General features: G+C 39.4%; 1 protein-coding gene across 8 annotated transcripts in view; it reads left to right on the forward strand.

Annotated features, from left to right (window-relative positions):
• Positions 1-19,404, forward strand: part of EMSY (EMSY transcriptional repressor, BRCA2 interacting) — a 100,073-nt gene that overhangs the window by 77,137 nt on the left and 3,532 nt on the right. For 4 of the 8 annotated variants that reach the window (XM_043995716.1, XM_043995715.1, XM_043995717.1 and 1 more), the window contains 6 exons: positions 4,026-4,190; positions 7,500-7,655; positions 8,906-8,947; positions 12,267-12,421; positions 15,524-16,090; positions 17,054-17,551. In XM_043995716.1, the coding sequence (XP_043851651.1) occupies positions 4,026-4,190; positions 7,500-7,655; positions 8,906-8,947; positions 12,267-12,421; positions 15,524-16,090; positions 17,054-17,551 (1,583 nt within the window). Of the gene's footprint in view, positions 1-4,025; positions 4,191-7,499; positions 7,656-8,905; positions 8,948-12,266; positions 12,422-15,523; positions 16,091-16,430; positions 17,552-19,404 lie in introns of those variants that run through there. The other 4 variants (XM_043995720.1, XM_043995722.1, XM_043995721.1 and 1 more) reach the window with 3 other exon arrangements.

The following is a 19,404-nucleotide window of genomic DNA, read 5'->3' on the forward strand; positions in this document are numbered from 1 at the left end:
GATCTGGGTTTGAATATTGACTCTCCTACTTAATAGACATTGTTGGGCAATTCACTCAAACTCAGGCCTCAATTTTCCATTTGTAAAATTCAAGAATTGGATTAGTTAATCTCTGAGTTAAGTTCTAGATTTAAATCCTATGATCCCTATATTATTGATTCTCTCTTTGGAATTTTGCATATTCAGTTTACTTAGAAGAATTTATATGAATTATATTTTGCATATGGAATTCAGAATTGACCATTAGCATTGATTATAAACTTCATTCTCCTATATTGGCACATAATGTCAAAATTGCAAATAAAGGGAAGTTGTATATCCTCAGAAGACAGTATGTGATATTTGAGTTTTATGAAAAAAATACATTCTTTAAAGAAAGAATTCTCAAAACTATAATTACATTTTTCAGACTCCATTATGTATTGATATTGATTTTTCAGTGTCTTTTTACCTCCTCTTTCCCTCTTTGGGGAATTTTGTAGCTTTCAGAAATACATGGTACTTGGAGGATTGAAAGCTTGCCATTATTATTATTTTTGTTGTTTTTTTAAATATTCCATCCCATGACCTGATTCTAAAGTCAGTTCATGTGGGACAGAACTAATTTATCTGTCTCCTCTTCGCTTATCTGAATCCTGTGATTCCTTCAAGGCCTGTCTAAGGCCTACCTCTCTGAAGCATTCAATCCCTCCCCCTAAAGTCTTGATGGTTTAATTGAGTTTCCCAAGGATTCCACTTCCTTCTTGGAACTAATCCATAGATCTTTACTCCAGGTTCCAGTGCTTTCTCCTTTACTAATTTTTGAATCTTCCCAGATTTCTCAGCCTAAAAAGAGGCCCCCAAACCTTCTGACCCCTGAGGTTTGGCTCCCTGGGTTCAGAGAACTGCTTTACCAGATTCCTAATTCCCTGTCCTTTCATCTTTTCTTGTTTTCATCATAACCAGATGCCTGACTGAAATCTGTTCCCTCTTTTCTTTCTTCTCTCATTCCTACACAATCTAGACAATAAGAGTACATTTCTAGGGTTCATTTCAAGGAAGAAGAAAATATGTGAACTCGGATACAATATGCCAGAGGAAGAGTGTGTGTGTGTGTGTGTGTGTACATGTATGTATGTATGTATGTATATGTATGTGTATATGTATATAAAATTACCTAATTCCAGTGGTGCTTAGCTTTTAAGCTGTTATCTTCAGCAACAGTTTTCTGGGTTGAATCCAGTTGATTTTTCTTTTAAGGTTTAGAATTTCTGGCTTCATCATGTTACCTATGAGAATGGCATTTTCCACTTCAGAGTAACACTTCATGCCAATTTGAGACTCACCCACCTAAGTGTGCTGAATGGAATATCCTTGATCCATTCTGCTCTTTGCTACTTCCTTCCAACCCTTACCCCTGCACTCCAAAAATTTAGTGCCCTGCTCTACCTCTGTGCTCAAATTATCCTGTCCCTGTCCCCGGAATATTTTCCCTCCTTCCCTTTGCTTATTGGATTCCTACCCATTCCTTTCAAGTCCAACTGGATTGCCACTTGTTTTTAAACATGAAGTCTTTGCTGATCCCTTTGGACAATTCTTCCCAGGACTTCACATGGCAATTTATTTGCAACTCCATGTATCTAGCATGTGATATTTAGCATTCTGGTTATCTGTGTTTGTGTCTTATAACTTGTTTGACTATGAGCTCCATGAAAGCCAAGGACTGAGTCTTTTCAAAACTTTATATCTCCCCCAGGAGCTAACATAGTATTTTGCATATAACAAGAAACACAACAAGAAGCATTTATATAGAGCACTTTAAGATTTTCAAAGCACTTTACAGATATCAGTTTTTCCTTCTAGCAATCCTAGTAGGTGCAGTTATTATCTCCATTTTTTAGGTGAGGAAACTGACACTGAGAGATATTAAGTGACCTGCCCAGAGCCATACATCTAATAAGCGTTTGAGTCAGAATTTGAACTCAGGTTTTCCTGACTCCAAGTTCAGCACTGTAGCAATTGTGTGACACCTTGCTGCCTCAGTTAGTGAATGAATAAATGCCTGGAATTTTCTACCTCCTCATCTCTGCCTCCTGTCTTCTCTGGTTTGCATCAGGTCCTAGCTAAAAGCTCTTCTTATATGGGAAAATTTTCCTGATCCTCTATAATGCTAGTGTCTTCTTTCTGATGATTCTCTAGATGATTCTCTGTATATAACTTGTTTAACCTGTATATACCTTGTCTGTACATTGTTGTTTGCATACTGTCTCCCCCATCAGACTGCAAGCCCCTTGAGAACAGGGATTGTCCTTTTCATTTCCTTGTATCCCTAGAACTTGAAGCAGTATAGCATATAGACATTCAACAAATGTTAACTGCTTGATTACTATTTGATATAGTGTATTTTTAGGTATCTTTATGTGTGCATGTTTTGTTTTCTCTATAATACCATAAGACCCTAGAGCAGAAATTCCCAAACTTTCTTGGTTTCTGGCACCCCTTAGTGTCTTAGTATTGTAGTGCCCTTTGGCCAAAAGAAATACCTAACCCTTCTATTTATTAAGTACTTGGGAACAAACAACTTAATAAATATTTATGTCCTAACAATTCTGTATCTCTTTGAAAAAATAATTCTCACAAATTGAAAGAAAAAAACCACATTTTTCTTTCATTCTTAAACACAAATACTATTGGGATGTGGGCATTTGTTGGACACTGCTCAACTTCTTGAACCTTAGAATCAGATAGAACATCGCCACCCTCATTTCCTGTTCCTCATGGATTTTCATGCAGTGCTTGCTTTTGTCACAGCAGCTGCTAAAAACCCAGCTTCACAAAGATAGGATGTAGCAAACCAGAAAGTTTGAGAAGTTACTGACATAGCCAAAAATACAAGTAAACAAAACTATATCTCACATACTCAAAAACAGCATTGAAAGAAACATAGTGTGATCTAATGTTAAAAATAGGAACGTCTTTCAACTAGTTCACACAGTGTCTGACAGATGTTGAAAACTTTATGGTGCTATTGGGGTGGCCCTTGGGCCATAGTGCTGTACAGTTGAGGAGGAATGGCATTTCCATGGGGCAGGAGATATGCATTGTACTTGTCTGCTTTTGATGTAGCATGTGCTTCACATAGTACAGAATTATAGAACTATAGAACATTACAACCAAAATTTACCGTACAGCTTATTTAGCCTAATACCTCCATCTCACAGATCACATTATTTTATATCTAAAGGAACTCATAATGTTCATTTAGTCCTATCACTTCATTTTAGAGATGTCTCTAGACCCAGAGAAGGAAGTGACTTGCTAACAGTCTTGTAACTAATTCGAGGTAGAGCCCCAGTCCAGTGTTCTTTCTACTACCCCAGAAGAAACATTTAATTAGGAACTGTTGATTAATTTTGTTATCTATTTCAGTAGATATTTTAAATATATTTATGGACTGATAATTTCACTGGTAATAACCTTTCTCTTTACCTCATTTTCTTCAACTCTTGTCCATATACTTACTGCCAGAAAGTTCTCATTGTTCAATCTTCCATAGAGCATCCCCACAGTCTTCTGGATTCTTTTCTTCTGGTTCTTTTAATGTCTTCAGGGTTCTATTTTCTCACTTCGGCTAACTGTTGTTTTGTCGTTACACGATCAGCCCTCTTTTTTTGGCTTCACATATCCTTAATAATGTCTTACATCGCTTCTCATGCACAAGTCATTTTTGGAAACAGGAAGAGATTTTGATAATATAAAAATAATTTGTTCTACACATATATGTCTATATATGTGTATATATGAGCAGGCACACATGTGTGCACACACACACATATATAGTATGAGTTAAAGTTAGTAAACACTAAGTTAGCTTTATAATTTATAATATTGAATATATCTCTTCTGTGTTATTTGCACTTAACATCAAGGTAAAACCAAAAAGTAAAACCAAAAAACAACAAAAAAACACAACCCAATAATTTTATACAAAAATCTTTGTTTATGAAGATTTTTTTGTTTTGTTTTTATAACTTAATGTAAAACAGATTCCCAGCCTGTAGTTCATGTAATTGCTTCCCGGCGTCAGGATTGGTCAGAACATGAGATTGCAATGGACACTAGCCCTACTATAATTTATCAGGATGTATCCAGTGAATCGCAGTCAGCTACTTCAACAATCAAAGCTCTCTTAGAACTCCAGCAGACAACAGGTATGAATCCACATGCTGCCTTGAATGAAGCACATCGTCTCTTCATGGGTTATCTTCACATATTACTGATTCCATATTTTCATTGTTGCATCTTGGGCTTATTTCATTCCCCTGTACTCACCTGTCATCATTGATCCAACCTGTTTGTCTTTGACTCGTGCAGGTTCTCTAAAGGAACAAAGAATAAAACTGTTGTTAGAGGAAAGGAAAAAGTAAAAGTCTTCTCTCCCCTTCTTGCTCAATGACAACCCTATTCCAAAACACTGAGGACCCTGTCTACTGTGGGCATTGGATTTAGAACAGTTGCTATTTTCAGTCAAGAGGAACAGAGAAGTGGGAATGGGAGGGACTCCATCCCTCTTTTCTGATGTTAGCTGAGCCATTTGGAAGTCTTAAAAGTATGTCCGTAACAGCCTCTGCCTCACAGCCTAGGCTCACGATGAAGAAGCACTGCAGAGGTCTGATTAGTCCTATCCCTTCCTGAGATGTGTGAAACCTATTTGATCGATGGTTTCCACTTGAAGACCTCAAGTGCAAGGTACTTGCCTTCTTGCCAGGGTCACTCATCTGCTTGTTGGAGACTTCTGATTGCCAAAACATCATTCCTTATGTTTAATGGAAATCTGCCTCCCTCTTTTTTTCCTGTAAAGTCTGAACTCCTTGAGGGTTCAAGGACAGTTTCATCTTGATCAGCATCCAGTGCATAGTGAGGGCTTGTTGATTCATAAATCCTTGTTGATCGGTTGATTTGATTTCCCCCATTTTTTCTAAGACTGCCCTCTGAGGTTGAGCAGAATAACTCTACTCTCTCTTCTGCACATACTAACTTGTTAGTAGTTAGACTCTGGTTTGTACATGTTTTATGGTTATGGCAGAGAAATTGTATGTTGATATAAACATTCTTCTGGATCTGTGCTGTAGAACTCTGACAAAGGAGGGCCTTCTAGTAGTTTGAGTGAGTAGCAAAACATCGTTCAATTACTAAAACTTTTAGTGTGACATTAGGTTATATTGAATTCTAAGTCTAGTGAGTCTAATTATAGAGAGGATTCTCTGTCTTTACTAAACATTCAACAAGTCCTTCGTATTAGAATTCTGTGGGGTTAGTTTAGTTTAATGTAGGTTGTATTCTTCAGTCTCCACAGAATTGCCTATTGCTTCCTTGTGGCATGGTGGTCATCCTGTCTTCTTGAGGGCTGTGCCCAAGGCCCATGAGTTCTTACAGGGCCTGCCAAGTTAGAAAGACAGGGAAAGTGAGCCTGACAATCGATAGACTGGGTATGTTGGGAAGTTTACATTTGTCCCCAGTATTTCACAGGGATAATCTTCTGAGCTTTAGAGTGCTATGTTCTGGATCACTACAGGGAATGGTCACTAAGGAACCCCCAAGAATGGTCATTTAATTGTTTACTCTTTGTTGAATACAAGCTGTGTACTGCCCTCTGGCTCCAAATTCCTTGTCTAGAACAAGACTCAATAACCCCATATCTGTTCTGGGTTGACTCTTCCTGACACAGTCCCTTTCACTAGTTTATTAATTTCTCCCCACCTCACCTAGCCCTTACACCATTTCTAGTCCAAGGTCCTAAGCATAGATTTAAAATCATAAAAGCAACTTATATTTGTATAGTGCTATACACCCAAAGAGCACCTGTGTCCTTTACATAATCTGATCCTTACCACAAACTCATGATGTAGTGTGAACATTATATTATCCTCAGAGAAACTGAGTAAACAGCTACTTAGGGGCAGATCTGACACTCAGACTGAGCTCTCCTGCCTCCAGTCCTTCCTATTACACAAAACCCAGTAGATGGGCCTAGGTAGAAGGGAATGCACCTTTACCTACTGAGGCCTACTTCTATTTCATTTCTTTCCTACCCACATCTACAAAACTTTTTGCAGGAGAGCGACACCTGTTATTCTTATTGTAGGTTTTCGTTCATTAACACATACTACTATGTTAAAAACTGAGTTGTTATTTGTTTGTTTTTGAGGTTGTTTTTTATGTTTTCGGAGAACAAACCAAAATGGTAAGTCTAGGTTAAGACTATCCCAAAAAGTTGTGGCATGAGTTAAATTTCATCTATTTGTTTCCCGGCGTTTTAGCCAAATGCAATTAAGAATAGACATCCAGGGGCAGTTAGGTGGCACAGTGGATAGAGCACCGGCCCTGGAGCCAGGAGGACCTGAGTTCAAATCCAGCCTCAGACACTTGACACTTACCAGCAGTGTGACCCTGGACAAGTCACTTAACCCCACTTGCCTCACCAAAAAAAAAAAAAAAAAAGAATAGACATCCAAGGAAGACATAAAGGGGAAGGAAATCACACCAGATGGTGTCATGAGGGGTATTTCTGGGAGAACCAGAAGCAGTCTCATGGAGTTTTAGACTTGGAGTAGATTTCAGTTATCTTATTCAAAAGTATCCCTTAAATAGGAATCTGCTCTATAATATTCCTAACAAATAGCCTTCCGGCCCCTGCCTGAAGTGTATGTATAGTAAAAAAAAAAAAGTTCTACATTTGTAATCAGAGGACCTAGGTTGAAACTCCGCCTTTGTTCCTTACAACCTATATGGCCCTGGGCAAGTAACTTAATCTCTCTGAGTCTTAGTTTCCTTCTCTGTAAAATGAGGGTGCTGGACAAAATGATCTCTAAATCTATGATCATAAGGGAACCCCTTTTCCCTTCCCAGCAACCCATTGCATTTTTAGATAGCTTTTACTCTTCATTTGTTAGAAAGCTTTTCAATATATTGAGAGTGTGTCTGCCTCTTTATAACTTGTACCTATTGCTCTTTTTTTTTTTTTTTTTTTAGTGAGGCAATGGGGGTTAAGTGACTTGCCCAGGGTCACACAGCTAGTAAGTGTTAAGTGTCTGAGGTTGGATTTGAACTCAGATCGTCCTGAATCCAGGGCCGGTGCTCTATCCACTGCGCCACCTAGCTGCCCCCCTATTGCTCTTTTTATACCCTTTGGAGCCTGTTGTAATAAATCTTAACCCTTTTCACCATGACTTCTTGAATAATTAAATTAGTGTTCATATTCTCCTTAAATTTTCTCTCCTCTAGACAAAATGGCCCAGTTCCTTTAACATGCTTTGCTTAATAGGTAGTGGTAGGGGAGAAGGGAGAGGAGGCCTCCTTTTTGTTCTTCTTCCTGAGAAGTCATCTTTCCCTATTCTGTCCACTACCTGAGTAGCTTCCAGGACTTCTCTAAAAATGTTTGTTCCATATTCCCAGGTGCTGCTCTAGTTTGGGTATTTGTCTGAACTGCAATTGAAATTCCTTCTAACTCTCTTGAACAGTGAAGGAGAAATTGGAATCCAAGCCAAGACAAGCCACTATTGACTTGAGCCAAATGGCAGTTCCTATTCAAATGGCCCAAGAAAAGCGGCGCTCTCCCGAGAGTCCGTCAATTGCTGTGGTGGAGTCAGAGCTTGTCACTGAGTATATCACCACTGGTGAGTGACAAAAAAGTCGTGCCCCAAGACTCGATAAGCACCTGTTCTCTTCGAACCTGCTCATGTTCCCTTTTACTATGGCTATGTGGAAATCGGGTTTTAGCTCTCATTAGACTGGAAGTTCCTCACAAACAGGGTTTGTCTTGTAGCTGCATTTATACCTCCAGTACCATATACATAGGTGACACTAAAATGTTTGTTTGATTGTATTTTTTTAAATTTCATGGTATTAATGATTATTCAAAAGGAAAAAAAGGATAAATATTTATCTGTTCCTTCCAGTAGTATTCCAGTGCTAACATACCATTTTTGGAGTATGCCCTGTCATTAACATTTGGAAAGTGCAGTTAGTATGTTAGCATAGTTTTTGAGTGATATAAGATGTAAGATGATCATAAACACATCCAAATAGATAGAATCACAGATGCAGAAAAAAGTGGTAAAATGAGGTTCCTCTTTGAATGAAATATTTTGATGTAACTGTTTAAAAACAAACAAATCCTAGCACAGTTATTTAACATAACGGGGAAATCTGGCTAGCCATAAATTTCCCTAACTACCCAGGGGTTATGGTGGAAAGCAAATGAAATATTTATTTAAAATGCATTTTGGCAACAAAAAGGCTAATGAGATTTTTGGATGGCATATACAGAAATGTTAAACAGGAAAGATAATATAGCTTCTCTTTCCCCCTCTCTGTTGAGACCACACCTGGAATACTGCTTTCTGTTCTGAACACTTCATTACCCAAAAGGTTTGTACAAACTGGAGGGAGTTCAGAGAATTGCAATGTGAATAATTAAGGGGCAAGGAGGAATGACTTATGAGGCAATATTTAAAGAATCGAGTCTGTATGGTTTTCTTAAGTGATGATTAAGGGGGAGCATAAGCCTACAAATATTTGAAGGATGTTAATACCAAAGATGGAAAGGAATTATTTGGCATTATTCCAGAAGCCATAATTAAGAATAATGGGCTGAAATTACCCAAAGGAGAAAATCTAGTAAAAACTTTGCTTTAAAAAAAAAAAGAAAGTAAATAAATAATGAATAGAGTATAGGCTATTCATTAAGGGAAAGATGATTTTTTTAAAAAAAGCCTACTCTTTGGAGATATTTAACAGAAGACTTGAGAAAGCAGTAGCAGGCATGTTTGGGATCAATACTAACTGCTTGGGGATAGACTAGATGACATAATAGTAAAGATAGAAAAGACCTGTGATTTTTCCCCTCCCCCTTTATCCTTTTCAGAACGCACAGATGAGGGAACAGAGGTTGCTTTTCCCCTTCTAGGTAAGTGGTGCACTTCTCTTTCTAGTAGCATTATAGATGAAAAGTTGTGGTGTCAGAGTAAATCCTTTATATGGGTATAGTCTATCTACTTTGATTGGATAGAACATAAATAAACTCTGGATAAAAGGGGGCAAGATATACTGTGAGTAAAAAAGTAGAAGACATTTTCTTTTTTTTTCCTTTTTTTTTTTTTTTTTTTTTTTGGTGAGGCAATTGGGGTTAAGTGACTTGCCCAGGGCCACACAGCTAGTAAGTGTTAAGTGTCTGAGGCTGGATTTGAACTCAGGTTCTCCTGACTCCAGGGCTGGTGCTCTATCCACTACGCTACCTAGCTGCCCCCAGTAGAAGACATTTTCAAAAATGATCATTGCCCATTATGAGAAGATAAAGGGCACATAAAGAAGCAATCATCACAGTGGCTAGGTATAGTAGGCATTTAATAAATGCATGTTAATTAGTAGATTAAACCATCTACATGGCTCCGTTAAGATCAGGATCATTGCTTCTTCTCCTTGTTTCCACACTGTAATCTTTTTCACTTTCCCCTTCTTCCTCAACCATGGCCAAAATAGGATTTTTTATCAACTAAAAATATCTAGTAGTAATAGTAATACTTTAAATTGATATAATGTTAGCTCATGTTTATCTTATGCTTAATTTACAAAACACTTTCCACAAAACAGCATTGTGAGGTTATGTGCACATCTTTACAAATGAGGCATCTGAGCCTTAGAGAAGTTAATGAGACTTTTGAGGCAGCTGGGTGATGTAGTGGATAAAATTCTGGACCTGGAGTCAAAAAGACTTGAATTTAAATCCGGACTCAAAGACTTACTAGCCATGTGGCCCTAGGCAAGTCACTTAACCTCTGTCTGTCTCAATTTCCTCAACTCTAAAATGGGGATAATAACAGCACCTCCCTCCCATGGTCGTTGTGAGAATTCAGTGAGTTAACATCTGTGAAGTGCTCTACAAACCTTGAAGTACTCTATAAACATTAGTTCTCATTACCACACAGCTGGTAAGTGTCAGGATTGGAATCCACCAGGTCGTCATTGGACCACGTTCTGTAGCGTTTAAAGTTTACAGGAGTCTTTCTTCTCAACAACTCTGTTAGATACAAAGGAGATCCTCAAGGAAGGAGAGGGAAAATGGTTTGCCCATGTCAACTAGCTAGCAAGTAGAAAAGCTAGGATTAGAAGCCAAGTCTTTTGATGATGAATCCAGTGCCATTGCTACTACATGCAGCTGCCTCTTCTCTATCTGGTTCTATGTACTTCCTAGCCAGTGGTCTCCCCTGCCATACCTACCCTAAGAGTTATTTTGGAGGGGGCTAACAATGTTTTGGGTGGTGATCATGGTGGTTATAGCCCCAGTTTTAGAGACTTTGATTAAAACAATTTTTTTTATTAATCAAAGAGTTTTAAATGAACTTAATAGTTATGGAGACAGAGATGTGCATTCCATTTTATCTCATGGTTTTATCAGATGCATACTCAATTTTTTCCCCCGTTTCTTTTAATGTCTCCTGATTTTTCAGTAGAGAGTTTCATTAGGGTAGGCTGCTTATTTTAACATCATTCATGGATTTTCCTCTCTGGTAGGAGAACTCTAACCCAGATATTTAGTTTGGGTGGAGGGCATATGGCTATGCCAGTTTTAGTTAAATTACATAAATTAAAAAATATGTTTACATCACAGTTAAATATGAAATGTAATAAAATTCTTCTCCTTTGTTTATTAAAATAGGAAATGCAAAAGCAGTAATCATGTGTAGGCTAACAATTTTATCTTATGTGGTATACATTTTTTAATGTTAATAATGTAAAATGTACACTGGAATATATATATATATATGAATGTGTATATGTATATATGTATTTGTATATGTACATGTGCACACATATATACATATATATAGAGATATACACCCCTACATATATAGGTAACATGTAATAAAGTTAGCTTAACCCTGTTCTCATTGTGCTGGAATCCTTGAGGGGTTTCAAATTTCAATCTTAATGTCATATGAATGGGATTTTGGACATTAATTTCCTTTATGTTTGTCTCCCTCCTAAATATCCCAGCACAACCTTTCCAAGAATAAAACTAGTGCTTTGTAGATATAGATATAGACATGGACATCTGGGCACCATCAGAATATAGATGAGGTAGAAAAAATGATGGACTTTTGGTATACAGAAGTTCCATACCTCATACTTGGTCCACTCTGTCTCCTGGCGGTCTCAGAGCCCTTTTCTTATTATACCTTATGAAACATTTCTAAAACTATGTAGAAAAACAGGCATCAGATATTACCAGTCGTTTTTCAAATTTTTAAATCAAGGCTGATAAAAGTAAATAGATGAACATCTTTTGATGTGAACTTTTAACTTATTCCTACTATTGCTTTAACAAAGAAAGTCTTCTTTTCTTTAACCTGTATTTTCAAATGAGCTTTGTCTGGGTCAGAAGAAAGAACAGTTCATTTTCCACTGTTTCACATCTCATTTATTTTTCCCTATTTATGTATTACTGCTTTCCAGTTTCCAGAGTTGCTTTAATCCCTGTTTTCTCATTTGCTCCTTACAACAGTTCTTTAGAGGAATCAGGACAGGCATCATTTGTTACTCCTGTCCTCTCTAAAGGAGGAAACTGAGGCTCCAAGACACTAAGTGACAGGTCTAGGCCACTTCATTGGTTAAGTGTGTGAGCCAGGACTCTGGGAAGAGCCCAAGATTGGGAATCCAAGGGTCTGGGTTAGAATCCTAGCTCTTTCACTTACTTCCTTTGAGGCCTTGGGCAAATTACTTCCCTTCTCTGGAGTTCTGTTTCCCCCTCTGTAAAACGAGGGATTTGGACTAGATGATCTCTGAGGTCCATTTCAGATCTAAATTCTCTGATCCTGGATCTAAAAACCAGATCTGATTCTTTAAGTTCACTGTTCTCTCTACTACACCATGATGATGTCTCACTTCTTTAAGAGCTCTGAGAATGCCAAGCTACACTGCATTCAGCTCTGAAAAACTTCCAGCTATTTTGGAGTTCAATTTGGAGTGAGTATTGAGGAAGTGAAAGCCTTGGTAGTTCCACACTAGTCTTGGAAGTATTCAGTTTAGCAAATGCTTAGCAGCATGGGACTGATGTTCTCAATAGGGTGAATGGAATAAGCCTCATTGGAGAAAAGGAGGAATGATCATTCAAACATCTATTCTCCCAGGCTAGGAACACTATCTCATGTACATTTGCTTAAAACTACTAGTGGTTTCAGATACTGTGGTTATTTCTGAAGAAATACCATTGCCTACTGTATTTGCAGTTAGCCATCGTTCCCAGCCCCATCAGCAGTCCTCCCAGCCCCAGCGGACTCTGCTTCAGCATGTGGCCCAGTCTCAAACAGCTACACAGACTTCGGTGGTGGTCAAGTCCATCCCTGCATCATCTACAGGCGCCATTACCCACATCATGCAGCAGGTTGTAACTACCCCCTTATTCCTTCTCTTCCATACCATCTGCAACTAATCCTTCCCTGTTTTAAGATTTCATCCTGCTTTATGATCACTGTCTTCAGATATCTGAGAAGTTGTTTTCTGAAAGAGGGATCAGCTTATTCTACTTAGCCCAGGAAAGCAGCAGTAGGAGCATTGTGTGGAAGTCGGAGGGCAGCTCAATGTAAGGAAAAACTTGCTAATAATTAGAGCTGTGCAAAATCGGAATAGGCTGACTAATGGGGTGGCGGCAAATGTCTTGTTACTGGAAGCTGACAAACAGAGGCATCTTGTCAGGGATGTTGTTGTTGGGACTTGTGATCGGGGGGGTAGGGGAGTGGGACAAGATGACCTCTGAGGTCCTTCCAGTTCTAAATATATGATCCTACAACCCTTCTATATCTTTACATCTGTGGTTTTATTTTGAAATTATAAACCGTTCATCAATGTTTGTAACTCACAGAATGATAGTCCTTTCATAAGGAAAGAGTGATAGAAGAGTCCACCATCCTGAAAATAAATAACTGAAAATGATTAGTAGATTAAGAGTATTCTCTGGCTAGCAATGAGCTGTCATTTTAAAGCTCTGTTGCTGTCTTAGTAAATCTCGTTTGTTTTCATGAAGTCCACTCTGATATCCTACATTTGACTCATAACCTTATATTCATTCATTCATTCATTTTCATTAATTTCCATTCATCTATTGATTTATCTATTCATCTACCCATCTATTCATCTATTTATTCATGTCTATTTATTTGTCTATCTATCCATTCATTCATTTTTTGCTGTGCAATGAGGGTTAAGTGACTTTCCCAGGGTCACACAGCTAGTAAGTGTCCAGTGTCTGAGGCTGGATTTGAACTCAGATCCTCCTGAATCCCAGGCTGGTGCTTTATCTACTGTACCACCTCGCTACCCCTTATATTTATTTACCGTTAGGGGACTTAGAGGTGAGTAAAGTTCTAAAAAATAATAGCATTTGGTTTGTCTGATAGTCTAGGTGTTTTCTGTAATCAGAAGTTAATCCGTATAACACAGTGGTGGCGTGTGCCTATAATCCTAGCTACCAGGGTGGCTGAGGCTGGTAGATCTCTTTAGCTTATGAGTTACAGGGAACTGCTTTGATAATTTGTGTCGCTGCACTAAATCTAGTATCAATATGGTAAGCCCCCAAGAATGAGGAGCCACAAGGCTATATAAAGAGAGGTGGACCAATGCAGATCAGAATTGGAGCAGGTTAGGGCTCTTGTACTGAGTGGTGCTGGAATGAAGTGCATGGCAGGCTGCTGAACTTCTAGCTTGGACAAGATAGGGAGACCCAGTCTTTTAAATTAAAAAAGCATTGTCAGGCTCAGTTAGATGACCATCAGGGAAGAAATTACTCAAAATCAAGAAAAGAAGGAACTAATTAGAAATTTCAAAGTTTTTCAGATGAAATATTCTATTTTTATTTGAATGATAACTCTTGAGAAAATAATTGACAGATGCTGTGGTTTACAAAGTTCGACATTTTGTCTGATCCTTGAGGCTGATTCTCCAAGAATTATTATTCCCACTTTCAGATAAGGAAACTGAGGCTTAAAGAGGGGGAATGATTTATCTAAAGGCTCTTAGTAAGCATTCAGACCAAAGTTTCCTTATTTCAAATTCATTGCTTTTTCTAGTACATTGTTCTGCCTGGTGTTGGTGGTCTGTACTGCAACATCCATTGTTCTAACCCAAAATGCAAGATCTTGGTAGGTGTCTTCTTGTTAGGGTCACAGAATGATAGCATCACCTGCTGTAGCTTATCATAATTGCAAATAAGCTACCCCAGAGAAGGAAAACAAGCCATAAACTACCTCTGAAGAAATAAAGAAGAAGCCTTGGATTTGAAACTGTATTGTCAGAGTGATAACAACATATAATCTCTAGAATGTCAGTGCCGGAATGGATCTTAGAAACCTTCTAGTCCAACCTTCTCTTTTTGCAGAGGAGGGAGGCAGCCCCAGAAAGGAAATGTCACAAAGTCAGAGTTGGAGGGGACCTCAGAGATTGTCTAGTCTAGTTCTTGCTTGAGTAGTAATTCCTTCTACAACATCCCTGACCAGCTGGTATTGAACCTCTGCTTGAATGAATCCAGTGTTGGTGAAATCCACTCCATCTTGAGGCAACCTATCACACTTTAACAATAGCTCTAATTATTGTAAGGTTTTCCTTATGTGAATCTTGAATCTGTCTCTCTGCAACTTCTACTCATTTTTCCTAGTTCTGCCCTCCGGGGCCAAACAGAACAAGTCTAATCCCTTTTCTCCATGACAACCCAGAGAATGCTTGAAGACAGCCTTCATACCCTCCCTGCCAGTTTTCTTTTCTCCATACTAAGCACTCCCAGTTGCTCCAACTGATCCTAGGGCATAATTGCCAATTCCCTTACCACCCTTGTCATCTATGGTCGCCTGCTTGTCATTGTCCTTCTAAAGTAGGGCATCCCAAAGGCTTGCCCAATTTCACACCGGCAGAGATAGACATTTCAGTTAATATAGTAGGGGAAGCACCTTGAAGTAAAGAGAATAGGCTGATCCCAGCAGAAATTATGATTCTTCTGATGTAACTGGAACAATTTTGAGGGATCATTTTATGACTTCTGAAGATCTCAAATCTTGGAGAGATTTTGAGTGACTCTCTTAACCCATTAATTTGGGGGATTTTTTAGGTTTTGTAGTAGTGCAATTTGCACAAAAGGATTCTTCTGTGCCTCTAAAAAGGGTACAGGGGGCTCTTGGGCTCTCAGAGACAATGCCAGTGGTGTTCAGGCTCTGGCAGATTATCAAGCTGGAAAAGCTTTGAGTGTGAGCCCATTGACATCCTGTGTCTGTTGTTGAAGGAACAAGTTTAGCTGAGTGTAGAAGACTCTTCAGCAGAGGGTTGGCCAGCAGAATATGAATCTTTTTGGCCACAGCAACTCATAAGACAACCCAAAGGGTTGCTATCTGCATTAGCAGAGGAAACATCCATAATGATGAAGTTACAGCTCTTTTGAAGTTGATGAAGGGGCAGTGCAGGTGGTTTTTGCTTCTAATTTATTCCTTTCCCTTCTCTCTAGGCATTAAGCAGTCATACAGCTTTTACCAAACACAGTGAGGAGCTTGGAACTGAGGAAGGCGAGGTGGAAGAGATGGACACTTTAGACCCTCAGACAGGTCTGTTTTACAGATCGGCCTTGACACAGTCACAAGCCCCCAAACCCCAGAAGCCCCAGCTGGAGCCGACTCAACTGCAAGTGAAAACTCTTCAGTGCTTCCAGACTAAACAGAAGCAGACCATCCACCTGCAGGCTGATCAGCTCCAGCATAAACTCCCACAGATGCCCCAGCTTTCCATCAGACACCAAAAGCTCACCCCCCTTCAGCCAGAGCAAGCACAGATCAAGGCCGAGGTGCAGCACACCCAGCATCACCCAGGGGCCAAAGAAAGGCAGCTGCCCACGCTAATGGCACAGCCCCAACAGACTGTAGTACAAGTTCTGGCCGTGAAAACTACCCAGCAGCAGCAGCTTCCCAAACTCCAGCAGGCACCGAATCAGCCAAAAATCTACGTGCAGCCCCAGCCCCCGCCCCCTCAGGGTCCCCTGCAGCTCCCCGCAGCTTCTGAGAAACAGCCGGCGAGCCAGGTAACGGAATATTGATAGCATGCAAAGTTAGCCTGCTCTTTCAAGGAAAAAATGAAAACACCACGCACAGCCCAGGCATGGTAGCGGGGCTTTCTCCTGGCAAGAGGAAAAAAAAAAACGCACAACCTCATTGCGCTGGTAATACTTGTCCTGCTCGGAGGTTGGAAGTAGGAAAGAAATGTACTCATTAATATAGGAAGAAAAAAATTGGTAGCGCACAGAACTTGATTTTTTCAGTTTTTGTTTTTGTTTTTGTTTTTGTTTTTATGAAATTACTTCAACATTGACCAACAGTGCATGGCATCCATGTCCCTAATTATTTTTATTTTTGTTTTTTTAGGTATAAAATATTATTCATTTCCATGCCCGTAAATTTTTATTTCTGTGGCAATAAAACTGAGTACACTGCAGTCTCCTAAGGATCTCCATTGTACGTCTTCCTTTGTAGTTTACATCACCATCTAGTTAAATTTGTCTCCTGTTTTGCAAAAGCGCAATCTTATGTGTGGGCAATCAAAAAAAATATACACTGAGGCAAATCAGTGATTTTGTAATGATTATATCTATATATCTTTTTTTTAAAAAAAGGCAAAATAAAAAATTACCTCTCTTACTGCCCTTAATTTGAAAAGGCAGAAGCATGTACATATATAAATATACATGAGATTATTTTGAAAGGGAACAATAGTGTTCCATGTGGGGGTGTAAATCCCAAAGGAAAACAAGGCTGCTATGACTTTTTCCTGCTAGGAACCTTGGCTGGCTGTCCAAGGGGTATTTCAGCCCCTTCCTCCTTCTCCAGCCTCCTTTTAAAAAAATGTTATCCTTATTTAAAACACTGAGCTTCAAACTGTCTTCCTAGTGTCACAAATGTTTACTTTGCCATTTTGTCCAGGTGATATTGATTAGGTTTAAATCAAAGAGACCTAGCTGTAACACACAAAACCCAAATTTGATTTTCAGGTGGAGCAGCCAGTTATAACTCAAGGATCCTCTGTTACAAAGATAACCTTTGAGGGGCGGCAGCCTCCCACTGTTACAAAGATAACTGGTGGCAATTCTGTGCCTAAGCTGGCAGTGCCAGTGACAGGCATATCTCCCATGCAGGCATCTGAGAAGACAGCAGTCTCAGACATTTTGAAAATGTCTATGATGGAAGCTCAGATTGACACAAATGTAGAACATATGGTAGTGGATTCCCCCAACAAGGCTATTGCCACTAGTAAACTCCCTGGTGAAGCCGACTCGTCACCCTCTACCCAGGTGGTGGCAGTAGGGCTGGCGACTTCCACTCCCCAGCAACAGAAATGTAGAGAATCCTGTTCAAGTCCTTCTGCTGTTGGCCCGTCTTTAACACGGAAAATCGAAGCACCAGGAGTACCTACAACGGGCCAGTTCATACGTATTCAGAATATAGGCCAAAAGAAAGCGGAAGAGAGCCCTGCAGAAATTATTATCCAGGTAAGAGTTGGCCAGAAAATGAGAAAGTCTGGGAATGTGGGAAGAATGGTTATGCATGTGTGTTAGGAAGTTACAGAGCTACCTTTTAAATCCATGGCAGCAAGGAGAAAAGAGAAGGTATTTTTAAAAAATTATATGATGAATTTGGTTTTTAAGATGACAATGAAGATGGCACCATTTAGTTATAAATCCTCTTTCTTTGAAAAGGATCAAAACTATTTGTAACTGTTGCCTAATTCCCACAGTACCCTTGGGAGCTCAGGACTCTGTTTTATATGATTAGACACTCAGTCACCACACTTGTCATTTCAGCAAGTTGGCACTAACGCCAGCCAAAAGAGCCCTGGTTTCTAGGGCCCTTTTAGGTGGTCACTCCAATTCTTTTCCTCAGGAGCCAAATGACATGCATTTTACAAGTAGCTCCTTAGCAACCACTACTCTTATTCTTGTCCATTTCATATTTCATTATACAGCAAAAATATAATTTAAATGCCAGAATCAGAAGTTCCCTCAGGGCTTACCTAGTCTACTCCTTTACCAAACCGTGAATGGTCTTGTACAACTTCTGTGACTGATGATCCTTATCCTTTCACCTTAGTGGGAGCATCTTCAGTGATGAAGGACTAGATGCTCCCTGTGATGTGATCTATGAAGAGACGCGGCCCCTGAAGCTAGCCAATCCTTTCTTTGGCTAGCTGCTGTCATTAGAACAGTCTTCCTTCTTTGGAGCTAACCCTCCCCTTCCTGGAACAGCTCCTCTTGCTCCTAATTTTGTCCTCTGGCTCTTACCTTAATGCGTCTGCTCTGCTCTAGGACAGCCTCTCAAACATGGAAAGACAGCTGTTAGGTTACTTCCTTTGCCAACATGAGGTGGTTTTTAGTCCTCTCCCCATTCTGGCCTACTTCCTTTGGATGGACCTTGGTTTTAACTCATCATTTTCTATTATACCTAGGGCTAGCCACAATATTTTTGTTTCAGTTCTCATTGTTGGATTAGCTTCCAATATGTCTCCATCCTATTTCCTGCCTTGGTAAGCATAGACTAATGAATATTATTCTTGGATGGCAATCTTGTAGTTCCTTTGTTTCTTTGCTTTAGACATCATTTGTCACTATACAGTGATTGCAGATTTAAGAGTAATAGGAATGACTGAAGGTGTATAGGTGTGTGTGTGTGTGTGTGTGTGTGTGTGTGTGTGAGAGAGAGAGAGAGAGAGAGAGAGAGAGAGAGAGAGAGAGAGAGAGTGTGTGTGTGTAAGGGTATGTGTGTAGGTGGGGATGGGAGAAAGCAATCTTAATTCCTGACATTACCCTTTTTGTTTTCTTTTGATTTGCAACTTTCTGGTTCTTAAAGTAGAATACCAAGGGCACACCGGCTCATTGGATCTAAGGTTGAAAGGGACCTTGATGATCATTTTACAAAGGAGGAAACTAAATCTCCCAAAGAGGAAGCCAGCCAGTAAGTGGCAGAGGTCCTCTGACTCCAAAACCATTGTTCTCCGAGGGCATGGAGTAGATAAGAGTCTAGCAGTATTTCAGTCTAAGATTGTGTTAAGTGGATACCAGTTAATTAAAATTTTAGAGTTGAGTTGGCCCCAGTCACTCATTCTAGGTCATTCGTATGATGAAATTCTTATTTCAATCCTTTGCCTCCCATTTAGTGTTCTTTTGGCCCATGCCCTCCTGCCCATCATCAGTCACTTTGTGAAAATGCTAACTAATCAAGAAAAATGTAACCAAGTGGCTAAATGGACCACGGGAAATAAGACTCATAATTTATTCTAAAACTAAATAGAGGGGCAGATAGGTGGCGCAGTGGATAAAGCACCAGCCCTGGATTCAGGAGGACCTGA

This window comes from Dromiciops gliroides, chromosome 3, assembly GCF_019393635.1.
Source record: "Dromiciops gliroides isolate mDroGli1 chromosome 3, mDroGli1.pri, whole genome shotgun sequence".
Classification (NCBI taxonomy): domain Eukaryota; kingdom Metazoa; phylum Chordata; class Mammalia; order Microbiotheria; family Microbiotheriidae; genus Dromiciops; species Dromiciops gliroides.